Raw genomic sequence first — 18,636 nt, forward strand, 5'->3', positions numbered from 1 at the left:
TTATATTGAAATTTCTTTTTGATCCATTGCAAGTCAGTTCTAAACAACTCCTGAAGAAGCTCAAACGAGCGAAACATGTTGAGCGAACTAAAACTGCAACAATTTGTTCTACGTTACTGAAGTCTGTCTATGTTCTAAACTTCAGTTGGTCTTGTATTTTCAAATAATTTATTATTTGTATGTATAAATTTATTAAAAATCTTTTCTATTTTCTTAAACCACGGTTTATCAGCACCAATCTATAATCCCAGGGTTTCAAGGTACCCACTTTCCCCCCTCTTTTTTATGCTTTTCCAGGGATGAGGTGCTTTCGAATTATATGGATCTGTTCATCCATATATTAACATTATATATATATATGAGGTTTAGTATCCTCTCAGTCATGTGACTCCGGTCCTCCTCCATCCTCATTGGTCATGCAATCTATACAGGTTACCTGTAGACCAATAATTGATAAGAGAGAATGATGAGGACTGTACTGGTTGTACAATATTATGATGGGGGTGTGATCGCTTATCGGCCTTTTGGCTAAGATCAAGTGTAGTATCTGTTCTTATCAGTTGTTAGAGGAGCGCTGAAGCACCTCCGTTGAGAGGGTGGATGCAATCCAATAACGTAATAGCACCTGGAAGGGTGGATTTCTGCAGGGGCTATGCCGGGCCACCCGACAGTACTGGGGGCAGGCCACTAGTCGAGTCTGAGCCACCCGGAAGGGTGCTTCTGGTGAGGATGGGTGGCTGCACTTGGTCTGGTCTTTTTGTCGAGTTCTAGTCTGGCCTTCTTGCCGGCTGGTGTAAGTGCTATCTCTGTCGGCGATCTGGTTGGAGGAGCTGGTAATACCCTGGGATGTGACGGGGTAGAGCCATGCAAATCCGCTGGGTTGATGGGGGGGGTCTGGAAAGGCTAGTATTGGTGGAGGCTGCTAACTGGAGCAGCAGTTCTCCCCAAGAAAACCTCGAAGGGCTCTCTATCTGGCAGGGGTGGAGGGCTGCACTGGCTGGTCGGGGGGGTCGGATATGGAACGAAAAGCCTATGGTGCATGTGCCCCTGGAGTGGCAGTCCAGGGGTATCTGAAGATCACTGTGTGTGAGGGACACTTTGATTTAAGATACCACGGTCACTGCACCAGCTACACGCTTTTTTTAGCACCTGCCTCCTGGGCCGGGCCTTTTGGCTAGGACCGGAGGAATTTTTTATTCCTGGCCGGAGGGCCTGGTCATTGTTCACCACAATGACCACTTCTTTCACTCTCCTCTCCACTATCCCTTCCTCCACTTTATTTTATTTATTGCCTATGTTTGTCTTTTTTTGTTGTGCACGTTTTGTGTCACTGTGTGATCAGTAGGGTGCGGGTCCTCGGGCCAGCCCTGAACGTCTTGGGAGTGGGTGGACATGGCCTTCTGGCTTAGTCTGCCTGCTCTCATGGGGTCTCCCTTCGGGGGAGCCCCACCTAGTACTGGGAGGGTTCTGTTTCGGCAGTCCCTCCGAGGAAGTTGGGTCCGTGTCGGCTTCGGTTGCTCGGACCACAGTACCTCAGTCCCCGTCTGGAGCCTAACGCCCCGGGGGATCAGGGTTTGGGTCCCTCTTCACAGGAGGACCACTTGACGTTGCACCCGTCTGCACGTTTTTGTGAACACTCTTTATGTGTGTGCACATTTTTTCTGCACCGGGTGGAGTTTTTTGGGTGTGTTCACACGCCACAGGCTTTTAAAAAAAAAATGACAATATATATAAGTGGGGAAATGTTCTGACCCTGAAGGGGTTAATCTAGGTTTCCACACTATATATGAGTGCATCATCATCTGCTGGAGATAAGACATCACAGTGACTATGGAGGAAGAGGACGGACATGACGGGGTTACTGGGTGTAAATAGAAGATAAGATCTTATTACCTCCTCTGCCGCCGATTCCAACAATGTCTCCTCGCTACTTTCTTCCGACTCACCTCTCACCCGGAACTTCCTGTCTGTCCCTGACATCACTTCCTGTCTTCCATAGAGACTTGCTGTCTCTATGGTAGAAGTGAGAAGATCACCACCTTGTGGAGGTAAGAGGAATTACACTCCCAAAAAAAAAACATCTCGTAGTGTGAACACGGCCTTGTGCTGTGTGTGTATGTATTGTATATCCTTATAGATGGGTCATCTCCACTCCCACCAAGGGGGAGAGAAATATATTACTGCCTAGTCCAGACTTTCTCAGCCAGGGTTCCTCCAAAGGGTTCTAGGGGTTCCTTGAGCAATGGACAATTTCTGTCTCTCAGTAACAACTGACATCAATCATCTGTAAGGGGTTCAGTCTTCTGAAGGGGGTCCGTCTTCATTGGTCACCAATGTAAGGGATCACTACACTGACCACTGACATAAATGGGTTCTTCTACCATTGGTCATCAATGTAAGGGACAACTACTGAGTGTCTCTGCCCACTCCCTCCTATGTACTAGGGTGACCACATTTCAAAACTGCTATTCAGGGACCCCCCCCCCCCAAAAAAAATCAGCTTGTTATGTACCAAATCACAGCACAGCCGGTGCGGCGGGTGCGCACTCTACCCAGAAGCACTGATCACGCCCCGAAAAAGGCTGCCGCATCACCACTTCACTCACTTGCCGTACTTTTCCTGGCCGGCCGAGACCCCTGGAGGCCTTTTTTGGGGGCATCAGATCGGCCTGGGGGGGGGGGGGGGGTTGGCTGTGTCAGTTTCATTCTGGGACACTGTATTGTCCTGGAATGAAGGTGCCCGGGACAGACCCCGCAAAATGTGAGACTGTCCAGGGCAATCCGGGACACGTGGTCACCCTACTATGTACTTGTATACAGATGGCCATACACTATGCAATCTTATTGCACAATCTCTGTACAATTTTCTTTAGAATTAGAATTATTCAGAATCACCGAAAAGGTGAACTTTTAAGAGAAGGGGTGAGCCGATCGTTCAATTCGAACTTTGGCTGTGTGTTCTGACAACTGCACTCTGTACCAAGGGCTGTATATGATATACTCCTGACCACAGCACTCTGTACCCTGGACTGTATATGATATGTTTCTGACCACAGCACTCTGTACCCTGGACTGTATATGATATGTTTCTGACCACAGCACTCTGTACCCTGGACTGTATATGATATACTCCTGACCACAGCACTCTGTACCCTGGACTGTATATGATATACTCCTGACCTCTGCACTCTGTACCCTGGACTGTATATGATATACTCCTGACCTCTGCACTCTGTACCCCGGACTGTATATGATATACTCCTGACCTCTGCACCCAGACTGTATATGATATACTCCTGACCTCTGCACTCTATACACAGGGCTGTATATGATATACTCCTGACCTCTGCACTCTGTATCCCGTACTGTATATGATATACTCCTGACCTCTGCACTCTGTATCCCGTACTGTATATGATATACTCCTGACCTCTGCACTCTGTACCCTGGACTGTATACGATATACTCCTGACCTCTGCACTCTGTACCCTGGACTGTATATGATATACTCCTGACCACAGCACTCTGTACCCCGGACTGTATATGATATACTCCTGACCTCTGCACTCTGTACCCTGGACTGTATATGATATACTCCTGACCACTGCACCCTGGACTGTATATGATATACTCCTGACCACTGCACCCTGGACTGTATATGATATGTTTCTGACCTCTGCATCATTTATTCCATATTGCAGAACAGTTGCTGGTTGCTCAGTGGTCAGGATGTTATTGAAGATCTTCCTGAAGGTCGGCTGTGCGTAGAAAAGCATATCTAATGGAAGAATTCCATTTTTACCAATGATTGTGCTGAGGTTTATGTGTGTCTCCATGACTCTGCATTGTGACTCAGTCATTAACGTCTATTTTGTGGGTACAAGACCTGTGGAATATGTACTCTTGCGCACGATGAGTAGGTTCACATTTTAAACCCATCCCACTGCAATTTTACCACACCCCCAATTCACCGCCTATTTATTTTCCTCGAGGTACGCAAGACTGAACCCCCCCTCAGGAAAAAAAAAATACTTTGGCCCTGTACAGTACTGCCTGGAGCACATTGGTGGATCCCTTCCTTAGATCTGACTAGGGATGAGCTTGTCGTTCGACTCGAACATCGTCTGTTCGTACGTTCGACGAATTTCGAACAAAGCGGGTCGTTCGCGCCAAATTCGAGTGACGCGCGTCGGCCCATAATTCACTGCGGCGTTGCGCGCTGATGATTGGTCAAGCATGCACCATGACCCTGCATGCTTGGCCAATCACAACGCGCAAAAAAAGAAAGAACCATAACTGGCCAAAGCCAGGGTGGCTTTGGCCAATTATGGCTCAGGGGGTTTAGTACACGCCCCACACTATATAAGGCCGCCTGTTAGGCGGGCTCGTGTAGTGTTTTTCCGGCTTTGTTAAAGAGAAGTCAGTCAGACAGTTAGAGAGAGAGAGATAGAGACACTGGGGGAGATTCAGAAAGAGATACGACGGCGTATCTCCTGATACGCCGTCGTATCTCTGAGATCCGACGGTCGTATCTGTGCGACTGATTCATAAGAATCAGTTACGCATAGATCCCCCTTAGATCCGACAGGTGTAAGTGACTTACACCGTCGGATCTTAGGCTGCAATCTCCTGCCGGCCGCTAGGTGGCGCTTCGGTTTTTTAAGGCGACGAATATGCGAATTCCGATTTCCGTCGATTCAGAAACGAACGCCCGCCCGTCGCTTTTTTTTTTACGTCGTTTGCGTTCGACTTTTTCCGGCGGATAGCTACCCCTGCTATATGCGGCGTATCCTATGTTAAGTAAGGCGGTCGTTACCGCGCCGAGTTTTGAAATTTTACGTCGTTTGCGTAAGTCGGTCGCGAATACGGATAGACGTAATTTACGTTCACGACGAAACCAATGACGTCCTGGGAGCAATGCACGCTGGGAAAATTCGCGGACGGCGCATGCGCAGTTAAATCGGCGCGGGGACGCGCCTGATTTAAATACTACACTCCCCCTAGCCGCGGAATTTGAATTCCGCCGGGGGAGTTACGATCCGCCGGCGCAAGTTTTCGAGGTAAGTGCTTTCTGAATACTGCACTAGCCTCTCAAACTTGCGCCGGCGGATCGTAAATCAGATAGATTACGCGGATCTAAAGATCCGCTGATCTATCTGAATCTACCCCACAGTGTCTTTTCTACCAGATAGATAGAGCAGGAAGGCTAGTCAGTTTAGTTAAATTTACAGTGTGTAGAGGATATATATACATCCCTAGGAGTTGTACATATATTTATACACTGTATAGCTTAGCTAGATCAGCTATTCCTATTGTTAGGCAGTAGATTGTGCTAGATGCAGTGCTCTAACGTGTTGTATTGCCTGCATAGTGTTTAGTTTACACCTAAACATAGTACTCAGTGTTAGTGGACGTGTGCTATTTAATTGCACATAAACGCATTAGCTGTTACTGCACGTGTGCTATTTATTTGCACATAAACGCAGTCGCTGTTACTGCACGTGTTTTTAGCCCATAAACGCAGTTGCTGTTAGTGCACGTTTGCTGTGTTTTTGCCCATAAACGCAGTTGCTGTTACTGCACGTTTGCTGTGTTTTTGCCCATAAACGCAGTCGCTGTTAGTGCACGTTTGCTGTGTTTTTGCCCATAAACGCAGTCGCTATTACTGCACGTGTGCTGTTTTTTAGCCCATAAACGCAGTTGCTTTTACTGCACGTTTGCTGTGTTTTTGCCCATAAACGCAGTTGCTGTTAGTGCACGTTTGCTGTGTTTTTGCCCATAAACGCAGTCGCTGTTACTGCACGTTTGCTGTGTTTTTGCCCATAAAAGCAGTCGCTCTTACTGCACGTTTGCTGTGTTTTTGCCCATAAAAGCAGTCGCTATTACTGCACGTGTGCTGTTTTTTAGCCCATAAACGCAGTTGCTGTTAGTGCACGTTTGCTGTGTTTTTGCCCATAAACGCAGTCGCTATTACTGCACGTGTGCTGTTTTTTAGCCCATAAACGCAGTTGCTTTTAGTGCACATTTGCTGTGTTTTTGCCCATAAACGCAGTCGCTATTACTCCACGTTTGCTGTGTTTTTGCCCATAAACGCAGTCGCTATTATTGCACGTTTGCTGTGTTTTTGCCCAAAAACGCAGTCGCTCTTACTACTACTACTTACTTTTATATGCACATTCATCTGTGTTATATGGACTTATTATTTATCACTTTTTTGCCTTTTCATTTGTTTAGCGCGGCTCCTTCAAACCATTGTAGGAAACCATGCCTGATGACGGAAACCAAGGGATCAATGTACAGAAGATTTGTCAGAGGAGTGTGACAATCTTTAGTCCAGATGTGATAAATTCTGGTCATAGCGAGTGTGAGTGATTTCCTATGACTGTCAGCTCCATCTAGTGGCCATAATGAAGTATTTTCTTTGAAATTCATCCATCTGTAAAAATATTGTGATACAGAATTATGGACACTAGATGGAGGCAATGATCATAGGAAATCACTGAGTTATATAAAATATGGACAATATTCGTCACAGCTGGGCAAACCTGTGCCACATTCCATCAACTATTTGTTTTCTTCTTCATGATAGACCTCTAAGTCTCCACACCACAAAATGTACTAATGAGAGGTAATGACTCCATTTTTATTTTAAAAGCCTTAGATGGACACTTTTTAAGTGGTGGGATTAGCGTGTTTCGTCCTGGAAGACAACTTGAGAAAACAGACCTCTTGCAAGAGAATAATAGACCTCTAAGGCCTCGTACACACGATCAGTCCAAACCGATGAAAACGGACTGAAGTTCAGATAAATCGGGTCACCGATGAAGCAGACTGATTGTCTGATGTGCCTACACACCATCAAAAAACACGTAAAACACGACGTGCTGAAAAAAATGAAGTTCAATGCTTCCAAGCATGCGTCGACTTGATTCTGAGCATGCCCGGGTTTGGAATCGATGCTTTTGCGTACTAACCATCGGTTTTGACCTGTCGGTCAGGCGTCCATCGGTCCAATTTGAAAGCAAGTTCTCTGTTTCTGGACTGAAGGACTACAGACCGATGGGGCGTACGCACGGTCGGTTTGGACTGATGAAACTGAACTTCAGTCCGTTTTCATCGGTTTGGACCGACCGTGTGTATGAGGCCTAAGTCTCCTCACCACAAAATGTACTCAGCCAATGAGAGGTAGTGACTCACTTTTTTATTTTAGAGGGCCGCCTTTTAAGTGGTGGGGTAAACGTGTTTCGTCCTGGAAGGCGACCTGAGAAAACAGACCTCTTGCAAAAGAACAATAGACCTCTAATGCCCCGTACACACGTTTGGAATTTCCGATATAAAAAGTCAGTCAGACTCTTTCCATCTGAAATTCCGAACGTATGTATGCCCCATCGGAAATTCCTGTCGGAGTTTAGATAGGGAACATGTTCTCTTTTACTACTATGGAATTCTGTCCGAATTCCGATGTGATTTTGGTCGGACACAGGTCCGACCGTGTAAACGGGGCTTTAGTCTCCATACCACAAAATTTACTCAGCCAATGAGAGGGTATGAATCAATTTTTATTTTAAAAAGCCTAGAGGACCGCCTTTTAAGTGGTGGGGTTAACGCGTTTCGTCCTGGAAGACGACTTGAGAAAACAGACCTCTTGCAAGAGTTTCCACCACAAAATGTACTCAGCCAATGACAGGTAATGACTCCATTTTTATTTTTCTCCTGCTATCAATGGCCAACACGGTACAACACTTCATCCATGTCTTTGGTGATCTCTGATCTCCTTATGAAGTGTTTCTTACATGATGAAGATCAGCCATGGAGTATATCTGAGGTGTATATCAGGGTGTGCTTCTTCCCCACATGTCCAGCAACATTCATATACAAGACATTTCCCGCACTCACTAATACACCTCGAGGGTTGTGTGGGACCCCTGATGTACAGGAAGACAGGACTTCAGTGAGGAACATTTCCCTCACTCAGGACAGGGAAGTGGCTTCTCCCCCGTGTGGGATCTCTGATGTATGGAAAGACTGCACTTAAATGAAAAACATTTATCGCACTCGGCACAGGCATACGGCTTCTCCCCCGTGTGAGATCTCTGATGTGCGGAAAGATAGGACTTTCTGGAAAAACTTTTCCCGCACTCAGGACAGAAATATGGCTTCTCTCCCATGTGAGACTTCTGATGTGCAGAAAGATTGGACTTGCAAGAAAAACATTTCCCGCACTCAGGACAGAAATATGGCTTCTCACCCGTGTGAGATCTCTGATGTAGGACAAGTCGTGATTTTTCTAGAAAACATTTCCCGCACTCAGAACAAGAATGCGGCTTTTCCCCCATGTGAGACCTCTGATGTGAGACAAGGGCTGATTTTTTTACGAAACATTTCCCGCATTCAGAACAGGAATACGGTTTCTCACCTGTGTGCAATCTCTGATGTATAAAAAGATAGGACTTCGATGAAAAACATTTCCCGCACACAGAACAGGGAAATGGTTTCACCTCCATGTGAGACCTCTGATGTGAGACAAGGGCTGATTTTTTTGCAAAGCATTTCCCGCATTCAGAACAGGAATGCAGGTTCTCACCCGTGTGCAATCTCTGGTGTGTGAAAAGATAGGACTTTGAAGAAAAACATTTCCCGCACTCAGAACAAGAATACGGCTTCTCCTCCATGTGAGACCTTTGATGTGAGACAAGGGCTGATTTTTTTACGAAACATTTCCCACATTCAGAACAGGAATACGGCTTCTCCCCCGTGTGCAATTTCCGATGCATAAAAAGACAGGACTTAGATGAAAAACATTTCCCGCACTCAGAACAGGAAAATGGCTTCTCTCCTGTGTGAGACATTTGATGGGTGACAAATTGTATTTTTTGGACAAAACATTTCCCGCACTCAGAACAAGAATACAGCTTCTTTTCTGTGTGAGATTTCTGATGTAGGGAAAGATGGGATTTCTTTAAAAAACATTTTCCGCACTCAGGACAAGAATGCTGCTTTTCTTCTACATGAGATTTCCGATGTTGGGACAGATGGGCTTTCTTAAAAAAACATTTCCCGCACTCAGGACAGGAAAGTGGCTTCTCAACTGTGTGAGCTCTTTTATGCTCATCAAGATTGAATTTAAAATTGAAACTCTTCCCGCACTCGGTACAGGAGAACCTCTTATCTGTTGGAAGGACGGCACCGTCCCGCACAGTCTGAGGTTCCTTGGCATAAGAGGAATACGATGGTCCGGCACCGTCCCGCACAGTCTGAGGTTCCTCAGGATAAGAGGAATACGATGGTCCGGCACCATCCCTCACAGTCTGAGGTTCCTCAGGATAAGAGGAATACGATGGTCCGGCACCGTCCCGCACAGTCTGAGGTTCCTCAGGATAAGAGGAATACGATGGTCCGGCACCGTCCCTCACAGTCTGAGGTTCCTCAGGATAAGAGGAAAACGATGATCCGGCACCGTCCCGCACAGTCTGAGGTTCCTCAGGATAAGAGGAATACGATGGTCCGGCACCGTCCCTCACAGTCTGAGGTTCCTCAGTATAAGAGGAATACGATGGTCCGGCACCGTCCCGCACAGTCTGAGGTTCCTCAGGATAAGAGGAATACGATGGTCCGGCACCGTCCCGCACAGTCTGAGGTTCCTCAGGATAAGAGGAATACGATGGTCCATCTACACTGTGTGGTGCCGGATGGACATTTGAGGTAGTCGGGTTTTCTCCTGGACTATACTGTGTGATGTCCTCATCTTCTACTTTACAGTCTGGAGACAAAGTGAGACAATCCTCTGAGGTTTTCCTCATCTCCCGTCCATCTACTAAAATAGAAATACAAAGATTATTACTAGACATGAGCTGATTGGTTCCCCTAAACCAGGACTCCACCCACATCAGGCAGCTTTGTCTCTGAGGACCTTACAATTCCCCCCTCAAGGTAACTAGTAAATGTGTTCCAAGGAACTTTTATGGCATGTACTGAGGAGATGGAGCAGCTATGGTTCAGACGGAGGGAAACTATGGAGCTGATCCCACCCAGAATAATCGGGAGACTTGGTTATGGAAATGTAGGGAGTTTGAGCTTCGGCTCCCGGACCTTACTAAAAGGAAGATACTTTATACCAACCAAAACATTTTTGAACATGGTAACAAGGCTGGGCGCTTATTTGGCCAGACCTGACCCCACCGCCACTTCTATTTCCCGTATTTGACGGTCTACCAGCCATATTAGTGCCACCCCCGCACAAGATACTGAATGCTTCCATGTCCTTCTACTCCTCTCTTTATACCTCTACTGGTAACTGCGATGACCAACAATTGTTTATGTACACTATATTACCAAAAGTATTGGGACTCCTTTACACACACATGAACTATAATGGCATCCCATTCTTAGTCCGGAGGGTTCAATATTGAGTTGGCCCACCCTGTGCAGCTATAACAGCTTCAACTCTTCTGGGAAGTCTGGCCACAAGGTTTAGGAGGGTGGCTATAGGAATTTTTGACCATTCTTCCAGAAGTGCATTTGTGAGGTAAGGCACTGATGTTGTACCTTTTTCACAGGTTTGTTACATACAGAGGCCCAACATCCAAAGAGCACCTTTAGGCGTTCTAGGGCCATGAATTACACATCTAATTTCCTGACTACCCATCACACTTTTTTTTTATCAATAACAATTTTATTGGTCAAAGGTTCAAGTGTCCCATCACACTTTTGACGGCCCTGGAGCACCAGGACAATGGAATTACCCAAAAAATGACCCCATTTTGGAAAGCAAACACCCTGATGTACTGTATATTCTATAATGGCAGAATTTGTTTTCCACCCCACAAGTTCTCAGAAAATGTAACCATATTATTCTTTTAGTCATTCATAAGATATTTCTAACAACTAGCATGTATATAAAAAAAAAAATACACCCTAAAAGTACATTCTTCTACTCCTCCTGAGTATGACCATACAATGTGAGACTTTTTCACAGCCAGGCCCCATACAGAGGCCCAACATGCAAAGAGCACCTTTAGGCGTTCAAGGGACATATATTACACACTAGGGATGTTCCGATACCGATACTAGTAGGCCCAACATCCAAAGAGCACCTTTAGGCATCTAGGGCATATATTACACACTAGGGATGTCCCGATACCAATACTAGTATCGGTACCGATACCGAGCATTTTCCCGAGTACTTGTACTCGGGGGAAATGCTCCGATGCTTCAACCGATACCTGGGCAGTCAGGGTGATTGGTGCGGCAGGGGAGTTGCAAGTCTTCTCCATGCTGTCTTCTCCCCCTGTGTCGTCTTCCCCCCGTGCTGTCTTCCCCCCCCCCTCGTGCTGTCTTCTCCCCCCCTCGTGCTGTCTTCTCCCCCCCCTCGTGCTGTCTTCTCCCCCTGTGCTGCCTTCTCTCCCCGTGCTTCATGCTGCCTTCTCCCCCCGTGCTCCGTGCTGCCTTCTCCCCTGTGCCGTCTTCTCCCCCCTCCGTGCCGCTCTCCCCCTGTGCCGTCTTCTCCCCCCTCCGTGCCGTCTTCTCCTCCCCTCCGTGCCACTCCCCCCCTTAATTTGTCAGGATGGAGAGCGGAGGTAGGAACCGCTAAACCCGGCTCCTACCTTTTGCGAATGAACAGTGTTTACGATGCTTCAGTTTATGAATGGAGAGGAGCTTCCCTCCATTCATTTTAGCCGAGGCTGCAGAGAAAGGGACTGGGGAATCTGTGTCCTTAGTCCCTTTCTCTGTCTCAAAGAGGAGATGTCAGAGGTCTGTTAAGACCCCTGATATCTCTCCAAAGTCCCCCAACAGGGCTGATTAAAAAAAAAAAAAAAATCGGAATAAATAATTTAGAAAAAAAATAAAATGTAAAAAAAAAATATATATAAAAACACACACTGACAATCCAACCCCCCCCCCCCCTAAAAAAAAGAAAAAAAATCACTGTAAAAAAATAAATACTGCCACTGTTACACAAAAAAAAAGTATCGGTAATCTGTATCGGCGAGTACTTGAAAAAAAGTATCGGTACTTGTACTCGGTATCAAAAAAGTGTTATCGGGACAACCCTATTACACACCTAATTTCCTGACAACCTTTCAGAGTTTTAAAACCCTGGAGCACCAGGACTATGGAAACACCCACATTTTGGAAAGCAAACACCCTGATGTATATTCTATGAGGCATAATGAGACAATTGAACATGTCGGTTTTTTTCCACAAGTTTTCAGGAAATGTGGAAAGAAAATGAGACCACATTTTTTTTTTTTCACGCAAAGTTGTCCAATTATAAGATATTTAGCATGTACATACCAAAAATGTCACCCCCAAAATACATTCTGCTACTCCTGAGTATGGCAATACCATATGTGTGAAACTTTTACACAGCCTGGCCACATACAGAGGCCCAACAACCAAGGAGCACCTTCAGGTATTCTAGGAGCATAAATTACACATCTAATTTCCTGACAACCACACTTTTTAAGGTTCTGGAGCACCAGGACGGTGAAAACAAAATGACCCCAGTTTGGAAAGCAAACACTCCAACATATTTTTTAACCACATAAGGACCGCCTAACGCCGATATACGTCGGCAGAATGGCACGGCTGGGCACAATCACATACCTGTACGTGGTTGTATAATGCCGTGGGTCGCGGGCGCGCGACCCGGTCTGAAGCTCCGTGACCGCGGGGATCGCGGACCAGATCGCCGCTGGAGTCCCGCGATCGGTCCCCGGAGCTGAAGAACGGGGAGAGCTGTGTGAATAGGCGTATCTAGGGATTTACATATTCTATGCCGACCGCAATAGAAGCGCCACCTAAATATTGCACCCTAAGATAGGACGGCGCAAGCCGTCGTATCTTAGATAGGTTTAAGTGTATCTCTGTTTGAGAATACACTTAAAGCGGTTCTCCACCCTAAAGTGGAGTCCCGCTGATCAGAACCCTCCCCCCCTCCGGTGTCACATTTGACACCTTTCAGGGGGGAGGGGGGTGCAGATACCTGTCTAAAGACAGGTATTTGCACCCACTTCCGGCCACACGCTACGGGCGAAAGACGGGTTTTTCTGACTTCCCGTTTGTCGCCCGTTGTGTGCTGGGAACACTCGGCTCCCAGCACACAGCGTGTGAGCCAATCGGCGGGCGCAGCGCGACTCGCGCATGTGCTGTAGGTAACCGGGCAGTGAAGCCGCAGCGCTTCACTTCCTGGTTCCCTCAGCGTGGATGGCGGGGGGAGCAGCAGAGAGACGAGCGATCGCTCGTGCTCTGCTGCGATCAGCGCTGGACTCCAGGACAGGTAAGTGTCCTAATATTAAAAGTCAGCAGCTGCAGTATTTGTAGCTGCTGGCTTTTAATATTTTTTCCCCATGGCACATCCGCTTTAAACTTAGGTCGGCGCAGATTCCGAGTTAGGTCGGCGTATCTACTGATACGCCGGCCTAACTCTTACTGAATCTAGCCCTATGGTGGCAAAATTCTCCGTGTTCACCTGGCTGGGTAGTAAAAGGGGGATATTAGCTGCTCCTGAGTTATGAGGAAACCACAGAGGGTTTTGAAGGGCATATGGAAGGCTGGTATGGGTCCTAACCCTTTGGGGCTGAGGTGAGACCCCACTAGTACCTAGGCTTTATTGCAAAGGTACTCAGTTTCTGGGGGATACCACAGAGGTGCTGGTGGATGCCACTGCGCTAATGGTGGATGGCTAGGAGGTGCTGGTGGATGCCACTGCTCTACTCGTGGTAGTCTGCTCTTTAGCCAGAATGTCTTATGCCGCGTACACACGACCGTTATTCATGTCATGAAAAAAAAAATATGTTTTTCTCGACGTGATTCCTCTCAAGCCTGCCTTGCATACACACGATCGCGATAAAAAATGCTTGAGAAAAGCGTGGTGCGTACAATGCATACAAAGGCACTATAAAAGGGGAAGTTCCATTCGAATGGCGCCACCCTTTGGGCTTATTATGGAAATTTTCCTTCTCATAACTTGCTTCTGAGCATGCACGTTTCCCCCCCCGTCGTTAAAGCCTACACACGACCGTTTTTCACGACGGGAAAAACGACAACGTGAAAAACGATGAGAAATTCGAATTTTCTAAATTTTTAATGGCCATTTTTCTCATCACGGAAAATGCTCTGGAGCCCACACACGACCGTTTTTTCACGTCATGAAAAACGGTCGTGTGTACGTGGCATTAGTTTGGTGGGCACACTTTTCTTCATCCTCCGATCCAGTAGCAGACCCACTGCTTAAAACGGGTTTAGTAATCAGAAACAGACACAGAGCTCCCTGCTGCGCTCTTCGTTCAAGCTTAGAATTTGGTATACCTCCTCACTAGAATTTTTTATTTTCCGACATACTGGTGACTGTGGTGACAAACTGCTTGGATAAGGACACTGGGAGAGATGTGGTTGCACTGATGGGTGCTGATGAGGGTGCACTTACACTACATTGCCAATAGTTTTCGGACGCCTGCCTCTACAAACATTAACTTGAATGGCATCCCAGTCTGTGTTAATCACCCACCTGTGCTGATCTCTGTAGGAGTGTCCTCCTCTATAAATGTCCCCGTTATTCCATCCTCTTCCATAGACTGCTGATCATCCCTCACATACGTCTCTTCTTCTGATTTCACCTCAAATTCTATATCGATTGGATCTCCACTCTAAACCAAGAGAATGAGAGAGAATATCATCTGTAAGATATAAACTTTCATACAAAATCCACACATCATCTCCACCAGTCCATGTTCTAGATGCTCCGCCCCACCGACCTTGTAACAGTGGGGGATGGTGTGACCTTCCTGTGTGGAATCCCGGGAATACAGAGGACGGGGACATCTCTCTGGTGGGTTCCTGGTATTAGGTGGCTCCATCATATCCTTGTGTCCTTCTGAAAACTCCTCCATCACTCCATACTCCTCATCCTCCTCTTTATACTCTTCTTTAACATCAATATTATCATCCCCGAGGTTTCCACTCTGAATATAGAATAAAACATTCATTATAATAAACATGTTTGTGTATAAATCATAACCACCAATAATTGTTCCTCATCTACCTGATGATGGTGGGGGATGGTGTGTTCTTTCTCCATCACCCCATCCTCATCATCCTCCTCTTTTATCTCTTCTTTAACCTCAACTTTAGGATCTCTCAGGTCTCCACTCTGAATATAGAATAAGAATGACATCAATGGTAACAATGCAGATAATGTACAGATCCTAATGATACTATCAGTGATTGTTCCTCATCTACCTGATGATGGTGGGGGATGGTGTGACCTTCCTGTGTGGAATCCCGGGAATACAGAGGACGGGGACATCTCTCTGGTGGGTTCCCATTACTGGATCCATCTGTAGGAAACACACACACTGACTGAATACATTGTTTCTATGTGTTTATCAGATGATGGGGGATCTAGGTGGAGCCTCCGTACTGCTCTCTCCTTTACAATAAAGTCTCCTCTTACCCGGTGATGTGAGGGGCGGCTGATTGTCCATCATGACGTCCTTGTAGAGATCCTTGTGTCCTTCTAAATCCTCCCACTCCTCCATGGAGAAATAGACAGTGACATCCTGACACCTTATAGGAACCTGACACACACAATGATACAGTCACCATCCAGACACATCCCTTGTGTTGAACCTTCACAGACTTTAGTGATAAATGTTAAATATTAAAACATACGTATTATAAATCCACCTCTACATAAAACACCCATCCCATATTATCGTAAAATCCATTAGTATAGACTGATGAGGTGAGAAGGTGATTGGTGGGAAAGGTGACATATCTCCAAAATGAAGAGAATGTTCCGGCTCTGTAAGTGGGGGAATGTTCTGACCCTGAAGGGGTTAATCTAGGTCTCCACACTATATATGTGTGTATCATCATCTGCTGGAAATAAAAGACGTTACAGTGACTATGGAGGAAGAGGACGGACATGACGGGGTTACTGGGTGTAAATAGAAAATAAGATCTTATTACCTCCTCTGCTGCCACTTCCAGCGATGTCTCCTCTCTACTTCCTCCTGACTCACGGCACTTCCTTTTTAAATCTGACATCACTTCCTGTCTTCCATAGAGACTTGCCTATCTCTATGGTATAAGTAAGATCACCACCTTGTGGATCTCAGAGGACCTGCAGCCCGAGAACCATCTCGTAGTGTGAACACGGCCTTGTGCTGTGTGTGTATGTACTGTATATCCTTATAGATGGGTCATCTCCACTCCCACCAAGGGGGAGAGAAATATATTACTGCCTAGTCCAGCCTTTCTCAGCCAGGGTTCCTCCAAAGGGTTCTAGGGGTTCCTTGAGCAATAAACAAGTTCTGCCTCGCAGCTTTTGGGACCTCGGCTCAGATGATTTGTAAGTACGGATTTCCCTTACAAAGGCCCCCTACTATTTGCTAAACAATATCTACTACTGTGATATACACTTCCAATTGACATTTTATCTTTTAGATACACTGCATATGCATCCACTCCCTAATACAGCTTATATAATAGCCTGGGTTATATATGATATACTCCTGACCACTGCACTCTATACACAGAGCTGTATATGATATACTCCTGACCACTGCACTCTATACACAGAGCTGTATATGATATACTCCTGACCACTGCACTCTATACACAGAGCTGTATATTAGATATGTGCATTCCCGTTCGTACGAATGTTATTTTCGTACGAAAATCTTAATTTTCGTACCCGCAGAATAATGTGTACATACGAAAAAATTAAAGCACCAAAATACGAAAACCACGGGATTACGAATGAGCCGCATAACGAACAACCGCAAATATGAACGAACAATCCGACAAAACGAAATCGGCAAAAGAACGAAAATGACATCTATAACAAAAGATTTGCATTCTGTATTTTGTTTGAATCCTTTTTCTGTTCATATTTTCAGTCGTATGTTCATATGACATCTATAACAAAAGATTTGCATTCTGTATTTTGTTTGAATCCTTTTTCTGTTCATATTTTCAGTCGTATGTTCATATGACGACATTTATAACAAAAGATTTGCATTCTGTATTTTGAATTCCTTTTTTCTGTTCGTATTTTGGATTCAACGGAATGCAAATCTTTTGTTATAGATGTCATATGAACATACGACTGAAAATACCAAAAGAAAAAGGATTCAAAATACAGAATGCAAATCTTTTGTTACAGACGTGCGCAAGCCCATAGCCTTTGCGATAGAATGGCACACAGGCGAGCATGCGCGCCAGAGCTCGCAATTGCGGGCACGCATGCGCACAGACGCGAGCACGCATGCACGCGTACAAGCCTAATTCCGTTTGGCTCCAGCCAGCCTATTTAAGGGGAGTCTGGGCTCTTGTGCTTTGCTGACTGATCTTCAGCTGTGTTCCTGAATCTTGCTCTGATCCTGTGTCTTCCCAGTATTCTGACCCGGCTTGCTCTTGACCTTGGCTCTGTGTTCTGTTCCTGTACTGATGCCCATCCCTGACCCGGCTCCGTTCCTGACTCTGGCTATGATTTGGTACCTCACTGCCCGCTTGCTGACGAACCTGGCTATCCCTGAGACCTTGCTCCTGTCTATGTTCCTGGTTGCTGTTAACCCTCGGTTACCTGCCTGGCTGTTTCCTGTTCCTGCGCAGCTCATCACAGTCTGCTCCAGGCCGCTGAACCCTGCCAAGCTGTTCTCCGGGGACCTCCTGCTCCAGGCACTCGTGTCCCTCTTGTCTTTTTGGCTTCCTCTGTCTCACCTTCAGCGGAGCCAGGACAGGAGATATAACAGAGGCCGACCTCATCAAATCAGTCTCCCATCCGATCCCTGACAGTCGGTGCGCCCTTCTTTTCCTTTTTTCTACATTTGAATCCAGTCTTAGGCCCTGCCCCTCTTCCAGAACAATCTTCCTGGTAGCAGGGGAGGCGCCTCAGAACTAAAGCACAGGTGGTTACACCCACTGCTACACTAACCACTCCCTGCCCCCAGATCAAATGCTAGCCACGGTACGGTAGAGGGTGCTACACTGGGATTTGATCATTTTGAGACATAAAGCTGAACTTCGCTCACATTGATGATTGCGGGGGAGAATTTAAGTGTTAGGGTGGACTTCCACTTTAAGTGAAAAATAAAAGGTGGAAGACATTCAAGTCATCCCCCCCCAAGCACTTAAACTCCCCTCCCCAATATTTGAGTCCCCACCTGAATAAACGACATGTCATGGACACCGATATAAGAAATGTCGATTATGTTCTTCGATGTCTACTGTAGTCATAAGTGCATGGCTATAATATCTCCGGGATTTGTAGGAAGCAATGTCTGATGACAGGAACCAAGAGACTTGTTGGACGAGTGCGACGACCTTTAGCCCAGATGTGATCAATTCTGGCCGTATTGTAACCAACGGAGTAATTTCCTATGATTGTCAGCTCCATCTAGTGGCCATAATGAAGTATTTTTCCTGAAATTCCTCCATCTGTAAAAAATATTGTGATACAGAATTATGGACACAAGATGGAGGCAACGATCATAGGAAATCACTGAGTTATATAAAATATGGACAATATTCGTCACGGCTGGGCTAAATCTGTGCCACATTCCATCAACTATTTGTTTTCTTATTCATAATAGACCTCTAATGGCGCGTACACACGACCGGTTTTCGCGA

The 18,636-nt window shown here is 46.1% G+C and overlaps 1 protein-coding gene and 1 non-coding gene across 2 annotated transcripts in view; one reads left to right on the forward strand and one right to left on the reverse strand.

The window, feature by feature from the left end:
- LOC120910656 (oocyte zinc finger protein XlCOF22-like) overlaps positions 1 to 9,237 on the reverse strand; it is a 54,215-nt gene extending 44,978 nt beyond the window's left edge. The window contains exons 1-2 of the mRNA XM_040322410.1: positions 8,071 to 9,237; positions 3,675 to 3,840 (exon numbers count right to left, since the gene is read on the reverse strand). Of these exons, the coding sequence (XP_040178344.1) occupies positions 3,675 to 3,840; positions 8,071 to 8,849 (945 nt within the window). The 5' untranslated portion in view covers positions 8,850 to 9,237. The remainder of the gene's footprint in view (positions 1 to 3,674; positions 3,841 to 8,070) is intronic.
- LOC120912516 lies at positions 509 to 693 on the forward strand. The gene has a single exon (XR_005743095.1). It is a non-coding gene; the product is annotated as a U2 spliceosomal RNA (small nuclear RNA).
- Positions 9,238 to 18,636: the final 9,399 nt, after the last annotated feature.

The sequence above is a fragment of the Rana temporaria genome, chromosome 8 (genome assembly GCF_905171775.1).
Source record: "Rana temporaria chromosome 8, aRanTem1.1, whole genome shotgun sequence".
Lineage (NCBI taxonomy): Eukaryota > Metazoa > Chordata > Amphibia > Anura > Ranidae > Rana > Rana temporaria.